At 50.1% G+C, this 21,990-nt stretch overlaps 1 protein-coding gene and 1 long non-coding RNA gene across 2 annotated transcripts; one reads left to right on the top strand and one right to left on the bottom strand.

The window, feature by feature from the left end:
- Positions 1–610: 610 nt before the first annotated feature.
- LOC121485504 lies at positions 611–11,455 on the bottom strand. The gene is made up of 3 exons (XR_005986301.1): positions 10,710–11,455; positions 10,249–10,365; positions 611–1,556 (listed from the first exon to the last, which is right to left on the bottom strand). It is a non-coding gene; the product is annotated as an uncharacterized LOC121485504 (long non-coding RNA).
- DACT2 (dishevelled binding antagonist of beta catenin 2) lies at positions 9,360–20,269 on the top strand. Its single transcript, XM_041745987.1, has 4 exons — positions 9,360–9,666; positions 15,015–15,147; positions 16,340–16,582; positions 17,483–20,269. Exons 1-4 carry the CDS (start codon positions 9,403–9,405, stop codon positions 19,102–19,104), a joined length of 2,262 nt encoding a protein of 753 aa, XP_041601921.1. The 5' UTR covers positions 9,360–9,402; the 3' UTR covers positions 19,105–20,269.
- The last annotated feature ends 1,721 nt before the right edge of the window (positions 20,270–21,990 follow it).

Raw genomic sequence — 21,990 nt, 5'->3', positions numbered from 1 at the left:
AAACACCTGAGTCCGAAAGAGTGCTCTCGTTTTATGAGGTTTATAGTGGCTCTAGGCAAAATACAACATGGAAATTTCAGTCCTGACAGCCCTTCCTCACCGATTCCAACTTATTCCAACACGCACAATGGTGCCTTCTCTGTGGTTTGCACAGGGGGGAGCCCTTTCTTGGGGAAAAGCTTCTCTGAAGTTCAGTGTCACATCGTGTGCACAAGACCTGCCTTCCTGCTGCCCATCAAGATGCAAGGACGGCAAGTATTGCTTCCAAATCACAGAACCCACTGTTTACGTGGGAAAGCCAATATACAGAGAATGCTTAAGGCACATCATGAACATCAAGAAAATTGAAAACTCATATGAAGGTGAATTCAGACTTAGTAAATCATCCTTTTAGTTTTTTTTAATTTTTTTAATTTTTTTTAAATTTTTATTTATTTATGATAGTCACAGAGAGAGAGAGAGAGAGAGAGAGAGGCAGAGACACAGGCAGAGGGAGAAGCAGGCTCCATGCACCGGGAGCCCGATGTGGGATTCGATCCCGGGTCTCCAGGATCGCGCCCTGGGCCAAAGGCAGGCGCCAAACCGCTGCGCCACCCAGGGATCCCCTTTTAGTTTTTTTAAAGCCACTGAAGCATCATCACGTAACAAACCCTCGTTATCACAAATGTGAGCCTTGTCAGACAATGGCCACCATCGGCTGCAGGCTGAGGGAGGAGCACAGTGCTGAGCGAGTCCCTCCTGGACCCAGAGCCACCAGGCTGTCCTTGCGTCACTTGTGCAGCATACCCTGCTAACGTGTCACTTCTCCACGGTGGACCGCCACCTTCCTCAACAGATAGGATCCTTCGGAGGTGGGTGTTACACAGCACTGCTGGCAATCTCCCCTAACCCTTCAGGCAAAAGGCTCCGTCACTGCACACAACAGGACTCCAACACAGGAACCACATGGCCATGGAGCCAAACAAAAGGAACCTCCAGCCTCTGAGCCGTAGACACACGCAAGTCCAACCAACGAGTCTCCTTGGTGGTGAAATAATGAGGTTCCAATCATTTTTTATGAGATTATTTTATAGGTAAATAAAAATCTATCTGCTGATTGAGGCACTTAAGCAGTACCTAATTGCATAATCCCCACTTGCCTTTGGCAAGAATATAATTATTAATTTAATACGGTTGGTTTGCATGCATAGAAGCCAGTGTGTATTTGCTACAGCTTCATTAATGTGTCATTCCCTTCAATCAAAATAAATAAGCTGTTACAGTCTTTATTGAGTCCTAGGTGAGGGGCATCTGTAACTGTCTTCACGTTGAAAATTTCCTTTGACTACTGTACAAAGGTGGTAGTATCATGGCTAGAGAGGCTTGAAGATAAAATTAAGCTGGTAGCTTTTATGTTATAAGTCAAGGAGAATCACTAAATTTTTTACTTGTTTATTTGGTTACATGAGTAATGCTTCTAGAAAAATAAAAATGGGTGGCGTCCTCCTCTTGATTTCAGCTCAAGTCATGATCTCAGGGTTATGAGATGGAGCCCCGCATCTGGTTTCATAACCTCCCTGCCAATAAAAAATATATAAAATAAACTTAAAAAACATATAAATAAAGAAAAGAGATGAAGTCACCCGTAATCCCTTTACTCAGAACTACTTTTTGTAGTTCACATGGATAGCCTTTCACAGTCCCCTGTGTATGAAATACACACACACACACACACACACACACACACATTCCTGATGGAGCCACAGTTGTTTTATCATCTGCTGTTTTGTCTTAATAATATATCAAGAACACTTTTCCATGTTAATAATTTACTCACATTTATTGCACTGAACTTTACCCTCAGATTTGATAGTAAGTGATGAGCATCAGGACAGACATACAGGTCAGATGAAGGACTAGTTGCAGGTGTACAGGTGGCATTTAAAAGAGACAGCATTTCCATTCAGTGGAAAAGGGAAGTTTGTTTAAGAAAAGCTGATGTGAGGGGTGCCTGCGTGGTATAGTCGGTTGAGTATCTGACTCTTGGTTTCAGCTCAGGTCATGGTCTCAAGGTCCTGGGATCGAGCTGTTCTGAGCACAGAGTCAGCTTGAGACTGTCTCCCTCTCCCTCTACTCTCCCCACCCCCTCTCTCTAAGCTAAATAAATAAATCTTTGAAAAAAGAAAGAAAGAAAAGGTAATGGGGTGGGAATAATTAACTAATTATATGGAGGAAATGTTAGAACCCTACATCACATCAGATGCAAGAATAAATTCCGGTGGATGAACAATATATATGTGATATCAGAATAATTTGCCAAGGGGCATCTGGGGGCTCAGTTGGTTGAGCATCCAACTCTTGATTTTGGCTCAGGTCATGATCTCAGGGTCATGGGATCAAACTCTATGTTGGGTTTCACACTCAGAGAGGAGCTTCTTGAGATCCTCCCCCCGCCACCCCTCCCCTGCTTTCTCTAAAATAAATTAATAAATATTCTTTAAAAAAAAGAATAAGGTTTGCCAAAATAATGACTTCATGTTGAAATAGGAAAGAACTGAAGTAAGAGAATAATCATAAAAAACATTAAGAAAAAAAAGAAGAACATATTCGGTCTGATATGCCAAGAATACCACAAAGTTGGAGGAAAACAATAGATTGAGGGGGAGAACATGTCCAACACATACGATAAATAACAGTCAAAACACACAAGAAGTTCCGGAAAACAGGCGAAGATGCGAGCAAGCAGGCCCACTGGAACACGTAAAAGCTCTTAACAAACACACAAAGAGGCACTTGGGTGGCTCAGTGGTTGAGCATCTGCTTTTGGCTCGGGTCTTGATCCTAGGGTCCTGGGATCAAGTCCCACATCTGGCTCCCCATAGGGGAGCTATGTCTATGTCTCTGCCTCTCTCTGTGTCTCTCATGAATAAATAAAATCTTAAGCACACACACACAGAAAGAGATGCTCACACTCACAAGGAATCACAATGTTGTTCACAGAATAAACACTGAGGTACTTTATTTTTACCACTCAAAAGTAGTTTTAAAATGAAGACATTCAGTATCAGCAATGATATAGGTTTGGAGATTGCACTAACACATTGCTGGTTATTGCTATGATCTTTCTGAAAAGAAAATCTTGCAGTGTTAAGATAAAAACATAGATGCTCTCAGATATCAGAAATTCCACTTCTAAGAACACAATCTATAGAAATAAAAGCAACAATAGCAAGGCCACATGTATGAGAATGCTTTCTGCAGTACTGCTATGGTAGGAAGAAATGAAACAACCAAATGTTCATCAACTGAAATATGATTGTGCCCATAGAGTGAAACATGGCTCATCTGTTAAGAGTTGGATACTGATGGAGCTATAGCGTAATGAGTGTAATGTAAGAACTGAAGGGATGAGATAGATGATGGGTAGATGAAGAGAGGAGGGAGAGAGAGAAAGCGATGGAGAGGTGGATAGACAGAGACATATCACAGACAGATGATAAATGATAGATAAATGGATGGATGGATGGATGGATGGATGGATAGATGGATAGATGAGTGGGTGTGTGGATGGATTGATGGATGGATGGATGGATGGATAGATTGGCAGACAGATGACAGATAGAGATGAAGTGATCAAGGTGGGAAGTGTCTGGAGTGGTCATGTTGGAAATGAATGCCCCTCAGTAGGATGCATGACAAGAGAACAGTATCACTTCTGTGATATTCTCACCTCGGATGCATAACCTGAACCAGGAGGAAACCTAAACAAAATGAAACCAAGGAGCATCCTACAAAATAACTGGTCCATAATCTTCAAAAGTGAAGTCATAAGTCAAGAACAGTTTGAGCTCTTCTCCAGGCTGATAGAGACCAGCAGGATGGGACAAGTAAATGCATTAGTCTGGACAGGATTGTTCTGATCTGAAGGATGTTGATGGATAAATGGTGAAACCTGAACTGAATTTTAGATGGTGATTATGAAGCAACATCAATTTCCTGATTTTAATTATTAAACTTTGCATACTTAGGATAATCCCTTTTGTGTGTAGAAAACACACACTAAGGTATTAGGGGTGATAGGGCAACAGGTAATCAGTGCATTCTCAATGGTTCTGGGAAAACAGGAGAAAGTTCTTTATACTGTACATACAATTTTTTCATAAGCTTGAGACTGCAAAAATGTCATTTAAAGGCAAAAATTTCTAGTGGATTCTAACATAAAATAGTGTATGGAGCACATGTCTTCCTACTAAAAGCAGATGAAAATGATAGTAAATCAATAAAAGGTATAATCTACAAGTACAGCCATATGTAAATGAATGAAAATACCCATCTAGGGGTGCATGGTGGTGGTGCCACAAATACAGCCCTTTACATCTGATGTTGGGGTGTGCACAGCACCCCAGCCAGCTCTGCATTCTTTGACTCTACAATGAAACCAAACTCAACTACCATGTACACCTGCCTATTGTCTCACAGGTGAATAGTATCCATGAATCCTCAGCCACATGAGAGAAGTCTACAATAGGAAAGAGAGAGCCAAAGGTAAACAAAAAAGCTGACACCATACAAGACAGAGGTAATTTAAAACAAAACAGAAAATTAATCTCCATAGATTCAAGAAGTTACAGTATTCAGAAAATAAAAAATGGTATGACATAAAAATGATCCTGAGAATAAGATCCATCTATTTTTAAAATTTAATGGGTATATATCTTTACAGAGCACTACGTAAGCACTAATAGTTTAGACAATGTGATTAAGAAGATATGATAAAAGGATAAAACTCAAAAGCTCTCCTTCTTCTCATTCTGTGTCCTTATGTAACAAAATCCGGAGGCTGGTAATTATGTAGTGAACAATAACAGGTAGCAGCAAATTTGCTGGTTGGGAATCAAGGCTTTGGCTCGGGAGACTGGATTCCTGACATGTACACCCAGGTTCTGACTGGTTCTCCAAGGCCCAGGAAATGGCATTCACTGTGGGTGTCAACAAAGAAAGATAAAGTTCAAAAATGGACAAGGATTCCAAGTTCATGGAATACAAAGGACAGGATCATGAAACAGGAATGAGGTAAAGGATGGGAAAGCCGGAAAAATTACTGACAGTTTGCGAGGGAGTCTGGGGCCTTGGTACAAATCCAATTCCCTGCTGGGGACCCCAAAAATGTTCCCTGGGCTCAAACTCCTTCTCAGGGGCACTTGTGATAGAGGATACCACTTTGATTCTATGTGAGAGAGAGAGAGAGAGAGAGAGAGAAAGAGCAGAGCCTACCACTGTCACGATTTAACAATGAGTAATGAGGAGAGTGAAAACTAGACCCCTTTCCATCTACGGCAATAGGGACAGGAGACAATAGCAAAAGAAATAAGTACAGGATCACTAAAATGCCTTTTGTTTCTCTCATTCAAGGACAAACTGAGATTCCATGCACGACTCTTCCTCTCTAAAGCCATTCCACACAAGAGCTGTCCTCATACTCCTCTGCACAAAGTTCCAAGTACAGATGTAGCCCAAGCAGGCAAGGTGAACCCACAAGCCATTCAAAATGATGCACACTATCTAAGGAGGGGCAGGCCCCAATGTTTTCCTAGTAACAAGTTCTTGCCCACCACAGACAAGGTCTGATCAAGGCCAGATGGGTGAAGGAGAGGTCATGAGTGAAGAATCCATTTCAAGAAATTAGAAAAAGTAACCTAGTAAATTATACCCAGGGTAAATATACTGAAGCAAATAATGAGGAAGATAGACTGGTGGATGAGAAAGCAAACAAAAAAACAGAGAGGATCACTGAAGTCAGAAGATGGAATTTTGGGGTTTTTTTCTTTATTTTTTTGTATATATTTTTTTATTGAAGTTCGATTTGCCAACATATAGCATAACACCCAGCGAAAAGATGGTATTTTGAAAAAACTGATAAAATTGCTAAAGCATCACTAAAGTTGATCGGGCGGGGCGGGGGGCGGTGCGGAGAAGAGAAAGCACAAATAACTAAATGACAGAAAAAAAGCTGGACAGGGAGCACACATCACTAAAGGTTCAATAAATATTTGTAGAAAATATTATTGGACACTTAGGTCAACATAGTTGAAAACATGGACACAATGAGAAGAAAATTATAACAATCATCTGCAACAAACTGACACAAGAAGAAACAGAAAGTCTGAGTAATTACATGGACTGAGTAATTCAAGGACTTTGGTTCATAATTAAAAACTTTTACACACACACAAATACAAACAAACAAACAAACAAACAAAAACCCAGGTATAATGGCCTCATTAATGCTCTACCAAACATTTAAGAATGAAATTATCTTAATCTTACAAAAACACTTACGCTGAATATCAAAAAGGAATATTTTCACTTGGTCTGTGAGACCAGCATAGCATTGATTCTGAAAACCTGAGAAAAAAAATTTACAGGAAAGAAGGATGGGCTGACCTCACTCATGAAAACAGATGCAGAACTCTAAAGCAAAATACTATCAGACTAAATCCAGCAACATATAAATGAGGAAAATACCTCATGACCAAGTTGATTCATCCTGAAATCCAAAGTTAGCTTTACATTTGTAAATCAATTAACATGACTCATATTAGTAGGAAAAAAAAGAAGAAATAATATAATCACTAAAATAGTAGAAAACACAGTTGTTAAAATTCAATATCCATTCTAGGAATGGAAGACAATTTCCTTAAATCTGATAAACACTACTACAAAACATAGAACAAACATCATTTTTAATGGTGAAATGTAGAAAACCTTCCCACAGCCCTTGGAAATGATACATGGATGCTTGACATAACTATTTTGACATTATACTGAGGTCCTAGCCACTGCAATAAAGCCAAATAAATAGATAATAGATAGATAGATAGATAGATAGATAGATAGATAGATAGATAAATAGATAGATAGATGGTATAGGATGGGAAAGAAAAAAATGTAAAACTTCCATTAGAGATGATATGGAAAAAATATTTTAAAATCTATAGATAAATTATTCAATTGATAAATGAGTTTAACAAAGTTTTTTTTTTTTTAACAAAGTTATTAAATACCTTCCCAGTGTTTCCGTATGTCATCAACAAAAATAAAGAAAATTTTTAAAGGTAACATTGACAATACTATCAGAAAAAAAAAAAAAAACACTAAGAAAGGAGGGATAAACCTAGTGAAAGATGTACAAGACCTCTACACACAAAATTATAAAATAATATTTAGAGACATGGAAGAAAATCTTTATAGATAATGGGGTATTCCATGTCCATGGATTAGGATAAATATTATAAAGATTTCATTTCTCTACAGATTCAGCTATAGAGTTAATGTGATCCCCATCAAAATACCAATAGCCTTTTTGTAGAAATCTACCGGCTGATTCTAAAATGTATATAATGCTATCAAGTGCCAAGAATACTCAAGGCACCCTTGAACAACAAGGTGGGGGATCATACTTTACTGGATATCACCACATTATAAAAAGCCACAATAATTAGGACAAGTGCCAGGATAGGCAAACTAATGAAATAGAAAAGGGAGCCCAGAACAGACCTACATATATTTACAAAGACTGTAGTACTGCATAACAGTTCAAAAGGACTATTTTTTTCCAATAAATACTGCACTAGGATATGTATTCAAGAAAAAATAGTGATCCCCCTACATCATACAATACATAAAAACCACTGTCGGTGGACTGTAGATCTAAATGAAAAAAAAAAGTGAGATAATACAGTTTAGAGAAGCAGAACATTAAATAATATCTTGAAGAGTTTAGGTGAGCGAAAATTTCTTTAAAATGACACAGAATCAATTATAAATAAGAATACAGAAAAATGAGGAGTTTCTGTTCTCCAAAAGACACCAATAAGTGAGTCCACAGATGAGAAGAAGACAGATAACTGAACAAGTCTCATATCCAGTCTAACCCTCTCTCTACCTCTCTCTTCAGAAGAAAATGAAAGGGAAGAATCATAAATTGGTTCCAGCCTAATGCTGTTTCTCCAGCAGGAGGGGAGGGAGCAGGGTTTGGGGTAACTGGGTAATGGGCATGAAAGAGGGCATGTGATGGGATGAGCACTGTGTGTGTTTTTTTTTAAAAAAATTTCATTTATTTATTCATGAGAGAGAGAGAGAAAGAGAGGCAGAGACACAGACAGAGGGAGAAGCAGGCTCCATGCAGGGAGCCCAAAGTGGGACTTGATCCCAGGTCTCCAGGATCAAGCCCTGGGCTGAACCCCTAAGCCACCGGGGCTGCCCAGCACTGGGTGTTATATGCAACTGATGAGTCCCTAAATTCTACTTCTGAAACTAAAATAAATAAATAAATAAATAAATAAATAAATAAATAAATAAATAAATAAATAAATAAATAATCTAGCAGTCCATCCAAAGATCTAACACAGTAGTTACCTACTCTAAGGTCTACACGCAAGGGACGTGAAAACATACTGCCAGCTAAAAGCACACAAATGTCCCTAGCAGATTATTCACAGCAGCCAAAAAGTGGAGACACCCCAAACCTCCACCAATTAATGAATGGATAAATATAAGTGGTCTGTGCACACAGTGGAATATTATCTACCAACAGAAAGGAATGAAGGACCCAGGCGCTCTACAACATGGGGCAACCTTGGGAACACAGAGCTAGAGAATGGGGCGGCTCACAGAGGACTCTGTAGGGTGTGATGCTAGTTATAGGGAATGTCCATAACAGGGGCCCTAGTGGCTCCTAAGGACAAGGGTGCAGGGGTGGTGGTGTGGGGTGGGGGTGGGGGGATGGAGGGTGAGGCTAATGGGCAGATGGTTTCTTTCTGGAGTGGTGAAAATGTTCTAAAAGTGATCGCAGTGATAGTTGTGAACAGAAGCAGAACCACTGAATTGTCCGCTTCAAATAGGCGCATGGTCCTGATCCTTGCATCTCGGCAGAGCTATTATTACGTAAATACACACACGTATGCATTCATATCTGAGGATTCCTACTGCAGATATACATTAGGAAAAGGCGATAATATGTTCTTCAAATCCATAACGAGCTTAAAATGGTAACAGGGTCCTTACAATGTGGCACTGTCCCAAGAATTCATCTTAATTTTTTTTAAGCCTTCAACCACCTTTGAGCGCCTTGGTTCCCCTCGCGGCCCCTCCCGGCTCCCCGCTGGGGTCCTCCTGGGCCGTCCCCTGCAGACTCGCCCCGGGCTGGGGTCCCGGGGCCCCCAGGGGCGCGCCGACGGGGCGGGCCGGGGCGGCCGCTGTGACCTGGGGCGTGTGCAATCGCCGCCCTCGGCGGCCACCGATAGGTCCCACCCCACCTTGGCGACCTGCGGGGCGGGGGCGGGGACAGGCGGCGCAGGAGGCCGCGCGCGCGGCCGGGAGGCTGGGAGGAGGCTCCGGGAGGCCGGGGAGGCCCGGCGCGGGATGTGGGCGCAGGGCGGCCCTCCGGGGCCCGCGGGCTGGGACCGCCGCAGGGTGGGCGCCCGGCTGCGCGCGGCGCTCGCGGGGCTGCACGAGCTGCAGGGGCTGCGCGCCACTCAGCAGGCGCGCGTGCGGGGCGCCCTGGCCCTGCAGCCCCCGCCCGGCCCCGCCGCCCCCCGCGGCCCCGCGCGCCCCGAGCACCCACGCGGGCCCCGCGCGCACGAGTTGCGGCTGGAGGCGGCGCTGGCGGCGCTGCAGGAGCAGCTGGTAAGGAGCGCGGGGCGCGGGGCGCGCGGGGGGCGCGCGGGGCGGCGGGGGCGCACGGGGCGCCCTGGGGCGCTGGGGCCCTGCCCCCCCCCGGGCAGACTGTCCCACCGATTCCGGGGCACCCTCTGGGATTTCGGGGGATGCAACTCGGTTCCAAGGAGCGGGCAAGGAGGCCTGAGCACAGGGAAAGGCGCCCTGGGGCTGCACCCCTTCGCCGCCTCCTAACCCCCGCGCAGACGGATTTGGGGAGCATTCCTGTTGGACTTCCGGTGCCTTTGGTATAAGAACGCATTAGTGGGCTTCTCCTGGTGGGGGGCTCCTTGGGATCCTGGGGTCACACCCCGGGTAGCAGGTGTCCCCGCTGCCAGGTTCAGACACAGCGCAGGCCGCGTGCGGGGCGCACCCGCCTGGTCCCCACACTGTGCTGGGGTTCAGTGTTGGCCTGGCCTTGGAACAAAACCTTGCGTTCAGCGGTATCCCGTGAAAGCTTCTTTGACTTTAAATTGTAACCTGACCTGGAAAGTGAGGCGTGTCCTGAATCCCAGAGGCAGTAGAACCAGGACCCTCTGAGGGCTGCTTTACCTTTGTGTCTTCTTCTGGCTCCCTGGCCTCCTCCAAATGCCAGCTCCTAGTTAGAGGACCGAGGGCGCTCCATGGTGGCTCCTCCGCCTCTTCATCTGCTGTAGGCTTGTACCTCGCCTGTTGGAAATAGCTCAGAAAGAGTTTTTCCAGGACTGCAGTATTTAAAAAAAAAAAAAGGCTGTACAGAAAGATTCCTATGTGCTGGAGTTAATTCTAGCACTCTAAGCAGAATTTTTTTAAATTTAGAAATTCAAATCTGTTCTGTTTAAAAGCTGCTGTCTTAACAAAGCAGCCGGGATGCAGCCTGGCTGCAGCCTCAAGCTCAGCTCAGCTTAGTCAGGTTACAGATTTGTTAAGTGTTTCTAGATTCCAGAATCTAGACGTCCAGCGTCTTGAGATGCCTCCCAGGACTCCAGTCATCTTCCCCAAAGTGCAAAAAACAGAGGCAGATGGAAAAGAACCTGGGCCTTGACTGTGCAGCCTCCCCTCTGTCTGTGATTGAGCTGCTGCCACACAGAGGGCAGGAACGTGCTTTTGAGGGGAATCATCACTCGTGTTTTACCCGTCCTGAGGGGTCTGTCCTGGTTAATTGCAGAGTACACTACCGCCTGCAAAGATGTGTGGCTCCTGTGAAAGAGCAGGGAGGTGGGCAGCCAGGTGACCCAGCGGTTTAGCACCGCCTTCAGCCCAGGGCCTGATCCTGGAGACCCAGGATCTAGTCCCAAGTCGGGCTCCCTGCATGGAGCCTGCTTCTCCCTCTGCCTGTGTCTCTGTCTCTCTCTGTGTGTGTCTCTGTGTCTCTCATGAATAAATAAATAAAAATCTAAAAAAAAAAAAAAAGAGCAGGGAGCTGCTGAGATGCTGCCCTGAAGTGCTCGTCAGAGGGGAAGGAGCACAGCTGATGATTAACTTGACTTAAGTAATACACAAATCAGACTTGCGAGTTGTCAGCCTCTAATTACAAGTAGCCTTTGGAAGAGATCAAACAGGTTTTTTTGTTTAATTTTTTTTTTTTTAATGTGGGGACCAGAAGGAACACGCACACTTTGTCTTCAAACTTTGTTCTTGGCATGGATTATGTGATCAAAAGAGAAGAATAATTGAATTTGTGTGACATCAGCTAGGGCTTAACACTTCCACATTTTTCTTGCAGGGAAAAAAATAGGAGTAATACTAGTTCCGTGATGAGGAGTATAATCAAAGGCCTTTCACCCGCAGCACAGCCGCGGACCTCACAGCGGCCCGCTAACTCGGGGCCCCTCCCGCGCCCACGCTGGCGTGGACGGAGCGGCACCGTTCAGGTGCGAGGACAGGAAGGACTTCTATCTGCCCCTCAGAGGCTTTGCCCTGCAGGGGTTCGCCAGCGGGAATGAGCTTGAGCCTTTCTGGGGATTTGAGCTGTGATTATGACCTTAGCAGACTGAGCAGGTGAACCCTTATCAAAACGGGCCACACCCAGAGTCACAAAGGAGCATGCAGTAGGTGCTCAGTAAGTATTTGGTGAGCAAATAAAGGAGCGACTTGTGTTGCTCCAACAGAAGAGAACATTTACTGTCTCCCTGTTCTAGACTTCTGAGCTAATGATGCCCCCGGGACCTCTGAGCAGAGCAGCTTCTTCCCTCTGGCCAGTCCTGAGCTTCCGGGGGGTTGTATCTTCAGGGAGGTTTGGCATTTCCTGAGCAGCTGCCGTCCCATTTCCTAGGAGTCCAGTGCCCGGTGGACCCTGACGTGGTCGCCTGGGGTGCTCCACCTCCCAGCAGGAGGCGCTGCGGGGTCAGTGGGAGAGGTGCTTTAGGTGCAAGTGAAGAAAGGTTCTGGGGACCCCGCAGGGAAAGCTCATCCTGAAGAATTTCCCAGGAGTTGTCTCTGCTGGTTGTGACTTGTCCTCAGGCCGGCAGCGTGCAAGAAGTCCTTTTCACTGGCAGATTCTGGCACTAACCCCTGCAAGGGCAGGCTGCCTCTGCAGCTGCAAACGCGATGTCTGGCGTGTTCCCTGAGTGGCCACACTTGCTTCGGGGACTCAGGGCGAGTAAACCTGCTCAAGATCCCCATGAGGGCAGGGCATCGGCGGGAACTGAGTTGCGTCTCCGTCTGTCGCCAGGCTGAGCGGTGCCCCCACGACCCCCTTTCCAGCCAGGCAGTAACGTGTCCCCGCCTGCCCACAGGCGGAGCACCCGGGATTCACCTGGGTGATGTTTCCTCTGCATACTCTCAGCCTTTGAGGAAGGAGAAAAAGTAAATAGACGCCACGTGTGTATCATGAACTTGAGGGCATTTTTCATCTTTGTCCTTTGAATCTGCCGTAAAGGCTTGAGGAGCCCGGACTCCTGGGTTGCAGCTGGAAGCCAAAGACAAACAAGCGGAGTACAGGTGTACACGCAGTACACCTTCCAGGGGAAGGGATAAGCTCAGTATTTGTTTTTAGTGGCATTCAGGCTTCTTGCCTTCAGAAAACACCTTTGCGTACTGTGGGAGGCTTGTCAAGGTGCAGGTTCCCAGGTGTGGCTGGGATCCCGGGACTCTGCACTTACACTCAGAGAGGAACCTGAGGAACCGCAGGTGTGCTCTCCCTGCCCCCAGGGCCCCTTACACGGGTTCGCTGCCCTGATGGTGAGCCTGGATGCCGGAGACAGAGGTGGGGAGGAGGGGGCCTCTCTGATGGGGATCCATGTGGCTACCACAGTCCTGCTCACCCAGCGCGAGGGGGTTTTTCACATTTCCTCTGCAGAAATACTTGCACAGAGACACTCTGTGGCTGGGTTGCAGTGGATTCTACTCTGTCCTGGCCACAGAAGGTGCTTATGACTGTTGGCACACAGTTAGATGCCAAGAAGGAGTTCATGAAAAGCAGAGTCGTAAAAACCCCAAGTAAGGGACCAAGGAAGGGTAAACTCTGGATGGGGAAGCCCTGTGGACGGGCAGGTGGGTCCTGAGGATGCAGCAAATCATCTGTGAACACTTAAGAGCCTGTGTGCCTGTGGCCTCTGGACATGAATCAGAAACCACCCACTGAAGGCCTCGCTGGCCAGACATTAACACAAAGCAATTAATCTCAGCACAAAGGCACAGGGATGACTTTGGGGGTGGGGAGGGGTTCAGAGGGAGGAAGGAAGCCAACTGGATGGCATCCCAGGTGCCGTCCTCCTCCAGGAGGTCGAGAGCATACTGATTTGGAAGAGAAGAGGTTAGACTGATGTTTGAAAGCATCGAAGAGGGACTGACTTGCCGGGGAAACATGGCCTGACTTTATGGCAGGAGAAGAGTCATGTGCAGCAAAAATACACCCTGGCCCCTTTGCCTGAATCTAGTGTTCCTCACCTGGATGGGGGGTCACTGGCCGGAAGCCTGTCTTTGCAAACCCCCTGACTCCCTCTGCTACTGCTGTTTACCTGGGCAACATTTTCCTTTGTAAAAATAGTCAAAGCTAGAAGCCAGGATGCTTAGGCTGGACTGGATGGTTCTGGGATTATAAGGTTTTTATTAAATTTAGGACTGGTTGCTGCCATGATATGTTTACGGACAGTCTTAGGACTGCAAGAAGCTGTTGCTATAAAACTTGGAGCTTGCTCTGAGAGCCCTGGACTGGGCCCTGGAGCAAAGGGCTGTGGGCACGGTGGCCTGGCATGTGCCCTGGGCTCCTCACCCATCGACCCTCGCCTCGGCTGGTGTCCCAACACTGTGCCCACATGATTCCCTCGTAAGAATCGGAAATGACTGCCACCTGCTTCCCTCTTGGGCTGCATTCTCCTAGTAGCAAAGAGGAATTCCCCAGAGCCCCAAATTACGGAGCTTTGGAGAATTCTTCACTTTCTGTGTAAAAATTCGAAACACAATCATTTTCTTAAACAGGGGAAACTACATAATTGCATTTATTCATTGTTTGCCTTAAACTTAACTGTTAATAAAAATAAGAAGTTTATGCAATAGACCTTGAAAAGAGGGTGTTGCTTTATGATCGAAAAAAGGAATTCAGCATTTATTAAGCACTCAGTGCTCGTCATTCTACATATTTATTATTTACGTGTGGGAACGTGTGTGGATATGTACCATGAGCATTAACCACATACACACGTTGTATGTGTGTAATTACTCACACGCATGTGTTTGGCCAGTGCTCAGAAGAACCCATTTATGGCTGAACCCGGAGAGGTTAGAGCCTCTGAGGGGGAGCTAAGGTGAGAACCTCTAACCAAAAAGTTTCCCAGGCAGATTCTGAGCCTCACTGAGTGCCCTGTCCCCAAGGGCTCCACAGAGCCTATGAGAGGCACCTGTAATATGGGGGAGAGGGGGTGTATGCAGAAAGGGCCCGTTTTCTCTCCTGGCGCTTTCGTGTCCCCTTGATAAGTTTGGAGCTCACCCAGGGTCTGCTGAGTGAAAGAATAGGGCACACGAGCATGGGAAAGTCGGTTCTCACATAAAACTCAGAACAACAGCTGAACCCGTCGTCTGTGCCATGTGCCAGGGTAGGTGCTGCCTTGGGTCCCGACGTCATGCTCATGGTCTGCATCAGTCTTCTTATGAAGTAATACCTAGCTGAGTTTTTAAGAGTCGGTGACTGGAGACGGAAACCCTGTTGGAGGTAGGGATTGGTGGTTCTTTCCTCTGGTGACGAGAGCCGGGGAGTTGGTTCCGGGGAGCGGTCAGGATGAGGCGCAGGAGCCCAGGATTTGGGGAGTCTAAATCATGTGCCCAGGGCAAAGGTCCCATGGGGCACCAAGCTTGCCTTCCACAAACTCAGTTTTATTTCTCATGCTCTCCCTTCCTAGAACCGTTTGCGGCGCCAGGACGTCGGCCTAAAAACCCACTTGGAGCAGCTGGACCGACAGATCAGTGAGCTCCAGCTGGACGTGCGCCGACCATGCAGCGAGCTTGCCGACAGCGACAGCAGGCCCAGCTCAGGTAGCCCGAGCTCCGAGGTGGAAGCTGCCCTTTGCCGGCAGCCCTCCCGGGGTCCCCGCACCTCTAGGGCCCGCGCTCTCAGGCCCGCCGCCCACCTGGAGCACCTGACCCCCAAAGGGCTAAGAATGCACCAGTTCATCCCTCTACCCAAATGTGCTTAGGAGAAAAAGGGGAGAGTGCACGTGCGTATACCCATGGAGAGATGTTTTAACGGGACAGGTCCTGCTGTTGATAACAGAAGCCTCCTGAGGGTCTCACCTGTGCCGGGCCTGAGACAGACCCTGGGCTCTGTTGAGGTCAGATCAACTGGGAGGTTGTGAAGAACTGTTTCATGAGGCAGCAGAGGTGTTTTTCTGAGCCTGCAGGTTTATCCCATCTCAAATCTGTATGATTTGTCAGACAAGGCGATAAGGACACCGTCCCCTTGCTTGCTGCCCTGTGTCTCTCACTTTAAAGCTGCAAGGAGGGATCCCTGGGTAGCTCAGCAGTTTAGCACCACCTTCAGCCCAGGGCATGATCCTGGAATCCCGGGATCGAGTCCCACATCAGGCTCCCTGCACGGAGCCTGCTTCTCCCTCTGCCTGTGTCTCTGCCTCTCTCTATCTCTCGGTGTCTCTCATGAATAAATAAATAAAATCTTTAAAAAAAAAAAAAAAGAAAAGCTATAAGGAGATGGTCATGGGGCCATTCTGACATGCCTGGTTCAGGCCAAATGGTCCCTTCTGGCCCCACGCTGGATCGCACGGCCAACCCCGGAGACCGCGTACAGCATTGTCTGCTGTTTCTTCTAATGTTTTTTAATTTGAAAAACCACGACCTGGTCTGGATGTGCACTGTGTGTGGCAGGTCCCAGCTAGAGGGCCCCCAGCTTGCTGTCTTCTTCCGATTGCCGCTTGGGACGAGGAGTGGGTGGTGAAGGATGCCAGAGGCCTGCCCTGCAGGGGCTGGAAGCCAGGTCACGGAGGGGAAGGAAAGCTGCTTGCCGAGGACGGGGGTCAGTGGGTGATGGGTCCCAGGTGAAGGGGGCTCCCATTGACCCTGTTGATGGGGCAGCAATGGACAGTAATGGGGAGCCCCTGGCCACCTTCTCCAGTGCCACCCTTGATGAGATCCTGAGCCCCACCCCCAGCACAGGGCAGGAGAGGGGCCACTGCCCAGAGGTGCACTGACCACTGCTCTTCACCCTGTCCAGGCTTCTACGAGCTGAGTGATGGTGGCTCCTGCTCCCTCTCTGCCTCCTGCACGTCTGTGTGTAGTGACCGCATGTACTCCTCCTTGGGCACTCTGCTGCCAGCCGACCCCATGGCCAGCCCCGATGCAGGGGACTGCCGACCCCGCTCAGCCGACGAGACCACCGTGCACACAGGCCCCCTGCCTACATGGGGACCCCAGGCCACCGAGGAGGGCGTGTCCCGGCCCAGGCCAGTGTCTACAGGTAAAGGAGAGCCAGGAAGGGGAGGGCAGGTCCCATTCAAGGTGATGGGGCAGCTGGGGATGGCTGTTGCACCATTGAGCACAAAGCAAGGAAGCCCCGTGTACACTGGGGCTGGTGCTAATCCCACAGGTACTACGCCAAATTACCTATAGGCTTTTTTTCTTTTTTTTTCTTTTTATGGTTTTTTGGATAGAGACAGGAATCAAATGCCCACTTCTGTCCATTATAGCAAGACTGCTGTGATAAAAAGCATTTTTTCTTACTTTTTAAGTGAACATCTGAAAGTTATTTTAAAAATCCTTCTAGAACCCTTACACGACCTGACTGGCATCTGTCTGTGACTGGAATGGGCTCAGTAGCCAGAGCACCCCGGAGAGAGTTCATTTCACAAGTGGGTCCTTCTCAGGGGCTCAGAAAAGAACCTGTTTTTCTTTAGTCCGTCGCAAAAGGAAACGACCTCATCTTTGGACAGATTAGCTTTCTAGTACAAGACCTGGCTTAGTGCTGTCTGTCCTGGTGAATATTCCCATGACTTCCTTTCTGCGATGCCTTCAGGGAGGGTCTGTCCAGAACCCACCGTGGGGTCACAGATACCTGCCTCTCTGGGCATCTCCAAACCTGGGGTGAATGAAGGCCTGGGATTCTGAGTCCAACGTCGCCTCATAGGCTGTGGCAGAGAGGGCACAGCCCGGACCCGGTGATGGTGTTAGGTGTGAACCAGCCCTATCTGTGCTGCTCGTGACCTGGCATCAGAGTGCACGGCATGCTGCCCTCCCCTTGCCAGGCCTTTTGCCCAGGCCTGCACAGGGCACTTCAGGGTTATGGTGCTGCATGGGATGTGACCCTAGGATCATACTAGGGTCCCCGATTTACCTGTTTGCTCATTTCTCTCATTCCCAGGTGATCTTGAAAGAGTCCTACCACCTGAGGTGGTGTTCCAGAAAGCCAGCACAGACCCCAAGTCCACATCTTTTCTCTACCAGGGGATGGACCTCCCAGTGCACGTGCTGGACCCCAAGTACCAGCGTGACCTGGTGTCCAAGGGTGGCAGGGAGGTGTACCCATATCCCAGCCCCTTGCATGCTGTGGCTCTTCAGAGCCCTCTCTTTTCTCTACACAAGGAGGCCCTGCAGAGTAATGGCCACTCTCCCCGGAGGGAGCCCCTGCCCAGCCCTGCGGCCCCAGGCCCTAGCCACACTGGACCTGTCCTTGAGGCTGGCCCAGCTGCAGCATATATAGACAAGCTGCTAAGGCTGCGGGGCCGAGGGACCCCCCCAAAGGGCAGTGTGGGTGAGCATGGACCCCCAAGACGTGAGGTGCCCCCATCCTTGCAGGTGCTTGGTGGCCAGAGAGCAGACAGTGAAGGTGGCCCGGAGAAGTTGGTGTGCACCCCAGGGAGAGCAGGGTCAGGTGGGATGGCCCAGAGGGCGGACACCAGCTGGGACAACCTCAGGCTTCGGGGACCTGCCATGCTCCTTGCAGCTGCCCCGCACCCCAGCAGCCTTCCAGAGGAGGGACCCAGTCCCTCAAGAGGCTGCATCCGTGGGGAGACCATGCTGGGTACCCCTCAGCAAGGCCATGGGCCAGCCCCCTCTCCCCGCCCCCAGACTCAACAGCAGGCTCTCAGCTGCCAGGAGAGCACAGTCCTGTCACCTGCCGGGAAGGGGGGCAGGGCAAGCCCCACTCTGCCCCCAGGGCACTGTGCCCGCCCCCCATTTGCTGCCAGCGGACCTTCCCTCCTGGGGCTGAAAACAGGCCACCCCAAGATGAAGGCTACAAAGACCAAGAGAGGGGCCAGTGACAAGGTGCTGCGGTTTGGGGGGCAGCCTTCCCCCGAGGGGGCCCTCGCAGCACCCCTTCTGCCCCCCGAGTGGGGGGAGGGTCTCAGGAGGAGGCCCCCCCTGGCGGGGGCGACCCCCAGCCGGTCCTGCTCCGAGCCCAGACTCTACCCCGTGCCCCTCCTGGTGCCCCTGCTGGTGGCCCGACGGGAGAGTCGCCAGGCCCCCGCCCAGGCCTTGTTCCCCGTGGAAGGCAGTGCTCTGGGCGCGGCAGGCGGGGAGGCGCGGAAGAAGCAGCGCAGGTGGCTGTCCTCCGTGGAGATCTCCGGCAGCCCGGGGCCCCACAGGCCGGCAGCGAGCAGGGCGGGCGGTCCCCGGCCCGTGTGCGCCCGCGCCCGGCCCAAGCTGCCCCGCCAGGACGCCCGGGTCAGGAGCGAGTCGGACGGCTCCGAGCCGTCGGCCGAGGGCGCCTCCCTGCCCCGCTCCACGGTGGCCGAGACCAGCGAGGACGGGGCCAGCGACCACACCGCCAGCCGCTTCGGGGACCGGGAGTCCAGCAGCAGTGACTCGGAGGGCGGCGCCTGGCCTGGGGCGTGTCCCCCGCAGCCCTGGAGAGCCCCGGGCGCCCGCAGGCCACCCCTGCCTCCCGTACCCAAACTGTGCCGCATCAAGGCCTCCAAGGCGCTGAGGAGAAAGATCCGAAGGTTCCAGCCGGCAGCACTCAGGGTCATGACCATGGTGTGAGGCCCCCAGGAGGCTGCGCAAGGGACAGGGACCTCCTGAGGACCCGCAGTGAGCGCGCGTGACCAACACACACAGGCCCTCCCAGGACTAGGGACCGGGACCTACCTCGTTGGCCGTTTAGGACGTGGACGTGTGTCGTCTGGCCAACGTGGCTGATCTCCGAAGTCACAGGAGGGGACAGGCCCCAGAGAAGAGGCGACGGAGTGGGTCCCCGGGCTCATCCTGCGGCCTGCAGAGGCTCTGGGAGCATGTCCCCAACCCCGTGGATGCAGGGGAGACTACAGAGCCACCCACCTGCTGCCTCTGTGGCAGCGTCTTTCTGGGGAGAGTCCCAGCCCGGCCCCACCGGCGTCCACCTCGTGGTCCTCGTGGTCCCCTCCGGGCCCCATCTGCTCAGCTGGCACCGTGGTCACCCGCAGCCCTCCTAAACATTACTCCCAAGAGCATTCTCTTAGAGGGTGTTCTAGAAACCAGGATATGAGCCCTCCCCGTGAATCAACGTGGATCATGCCATCATCTTCGCAAACCACCTCTCGGTGGTAGGTCAGCCAGGCCTGTGTCCCCACCCCGTGGGTGCCCTCACCTGTGGCAGGAACATGCATCTCTCACATGCGTGGCCCAAACTCTGGTTCCAACACAAGGAAACAGTGTAAAAGTGTTCGTGGAGGGGTACCAGGTGGGCTCAGTCGGAGGAGCTCGCGACTCTTAGTGTCGGGGTCGTGAGTTCGAGCTCCAGCCCCGTGTTGGGTGTAGAGATGATTTCAAATAAAATCCTTTTTTTTTTTTTAAGTGTTTTCGAAAAACTAGGCTTTTTTGGTATTTATTTTTCAAAGAAACTGCCCCTTAACTTTTCAAAGATTTTTCAGGGAAGCTGCCTGCTGAGTATTGCAACATTTTTAATTCCTGAAACAGCTTTATCTTGAATCCCTCCCAGCTGCCCCCGAGTGCTTCCCTGGGCCCGGGGCCAAAAGAACGAGGGGGGGACATCTTCACTGTGGAGCCTGGGGGTGGCTGGAGACCTCGGCCCCACCCCGGGGCAAATGTACAGTCGGCCAGAACTTTGGAAGGAAAAACAGTAAGAAAACCAGCCAAAATATTTGCAGATCTATGGACATTCGTGTAACAAGCGACTGGTTTCAGGATACGGTTTAAAGAGCTGAACATTGGGATCCCTGGGTGGCGCAGTGGTTTGGCGCTTGCCTTTGGCCCAGGGCGTGATCCTGGAGACCCGGGATCGAATCCCACGTCGGGCTCCCGGTGCATGGAGCCTGCTTCTCCCTCTGCCTATGTCTCTGCCTCTCTCTCTCTCTCTCTCTGTGACTATCATAAATAAATAAAAAATTTAAAAAAAAAAAAAAAAAAAAAAAAAAAAAAAAAAAAAAAAATAAAGAGCTGAACATTAAAAAAAAGAAAAAAAAAACTGAACATTTTAAAAAACAATTGACATTTTAGAACAAAGAGGTCGGCCGGTCAGGGTGGTGGCTGAGGCGGTGATGGGGAGCAGGTCGCAGGGGCTGCGCCGTGTCCACCCCGAGGATGTAGGCATTTCACAGAGGGGGGCGTGAGGCATTCTCCGGGTCCCGGTGGAATTCCCACTTGTGCTTCATGGAATCTGCTTATGGACAGGAGGGTGGGGCTTCCTCAGCTTTTTAAAAAACCGCATCCGTGGTTAAAGCATTCAAACCCACCCTTAACGGGTGGAAAGCTGTTGCACAGGAGGTTTTCTGAGAACGGTCTAATTCTCAGCCCTGTGGCGCCCATGATGGGAACTCGGGTTTTTCTAGGGCCCCGGGGCGGGCGGAGATCTGGAGACGTGGTTGGCCCCCTCCCTCCCTCCCTCCCTGCGAGTGTGGGGGTGTGCAGTGGTGCCTGTGCAAGGGCACCACCAGCACCCTGCTGGAGCAAAGCGGTGGTGGGCTTCCGTCCATGAGGCACACTCCTGGCGTGGGTTGGAGCTTTGCACACATGAAGGGCATCAGATGCAGACTTCTCTCCCACCCTGTGTGGTCCCAGCGTCCTCATATTGTGGGACAGGACGTCCAGGCCGTGTCTCCCACCAGGACGCCTAGACTCAGCAGGGAAGGGACCCAGGGGCTATCAACCCAATACAGGAGGCGAAACTGAAGAGAACAGAGGCCTTTATTTGAGGCATCAGGGTGGCGACTCGGGGGGCTAGGGTCCACAAGCAACCCCCTCATAGGAGGAGAGCGAGGGGTCTTTATGAGAAAGCAGGCAGGGCTAATTCTGTGATTTCAATGACAAAGAGAGGAGAAAATGGATTTGTCACTGACCCTGGTCAGCGTGGTCTCTCCGCCCCTGGCACTGGGGCCCTTGTCCCACTGTCTCGTTGCGATGGTTACTGGGCTCTGGGGCCCTAAGCAGGAGCCTCTGGTGCCAAAACCCCATGCTCTGCGGGGACCAGTCTCCCCTCCCTGACCCCTGGACCCAGTGCCCCCTGATGGGAACGCACCCCACTGGGTGGTCCTGGCTCACCCGTGCCCTACACGCCCCCCGCACACCCCCCACATACACACCAGCTGTGCCAGGTGACCCAGCAAACCAACCACAGAAATGATGCAGGCCCCAAACCACAGGCAGCGGCAGCCTCGATGGCACAGGGGGTTCTCGTGATCAGTCACAGGTCCATGTGTCTCTGTCTCTCTGACTCTCCCTCTATGCGTCTCTCTCTCCCTCTGTCTCTCTCTCTCTCCCTCTGTCTCCATCTCTCCCTCTCTCTGTCTCTCCCTCTCCCTCTGTTTCTCCCTCTGTCTCTATCCCTCTGTCTCTGTCTCTCTCCCGGTCTCTCTTCCAGTCTCTCCCTCTCTCACCTGTAGAGACGCAGACACACACCTCAGTTGCCCATGGCCCCAAGCTACCTGCTTGCTA

This window comes from Vulpes lagopus, chromosome 2 (assembly GCF_018345385.1).
Source record: "Vulpes lagopus strain Blue_001 chromosome 2, ASM1834538v1, whole genome shotgun sequence".
Lineage (NCBI taxonomy): Eukaryota > Metazoa > Chordata > Mammalia > Carnivora > Canidae > Vulpes > Vulpes lagopus.
The sequence above is the reverse complement of the archived record's forward strand: the minus strand, read 5'-3'. Positions and strand labels throughout refer to the sequence as shown.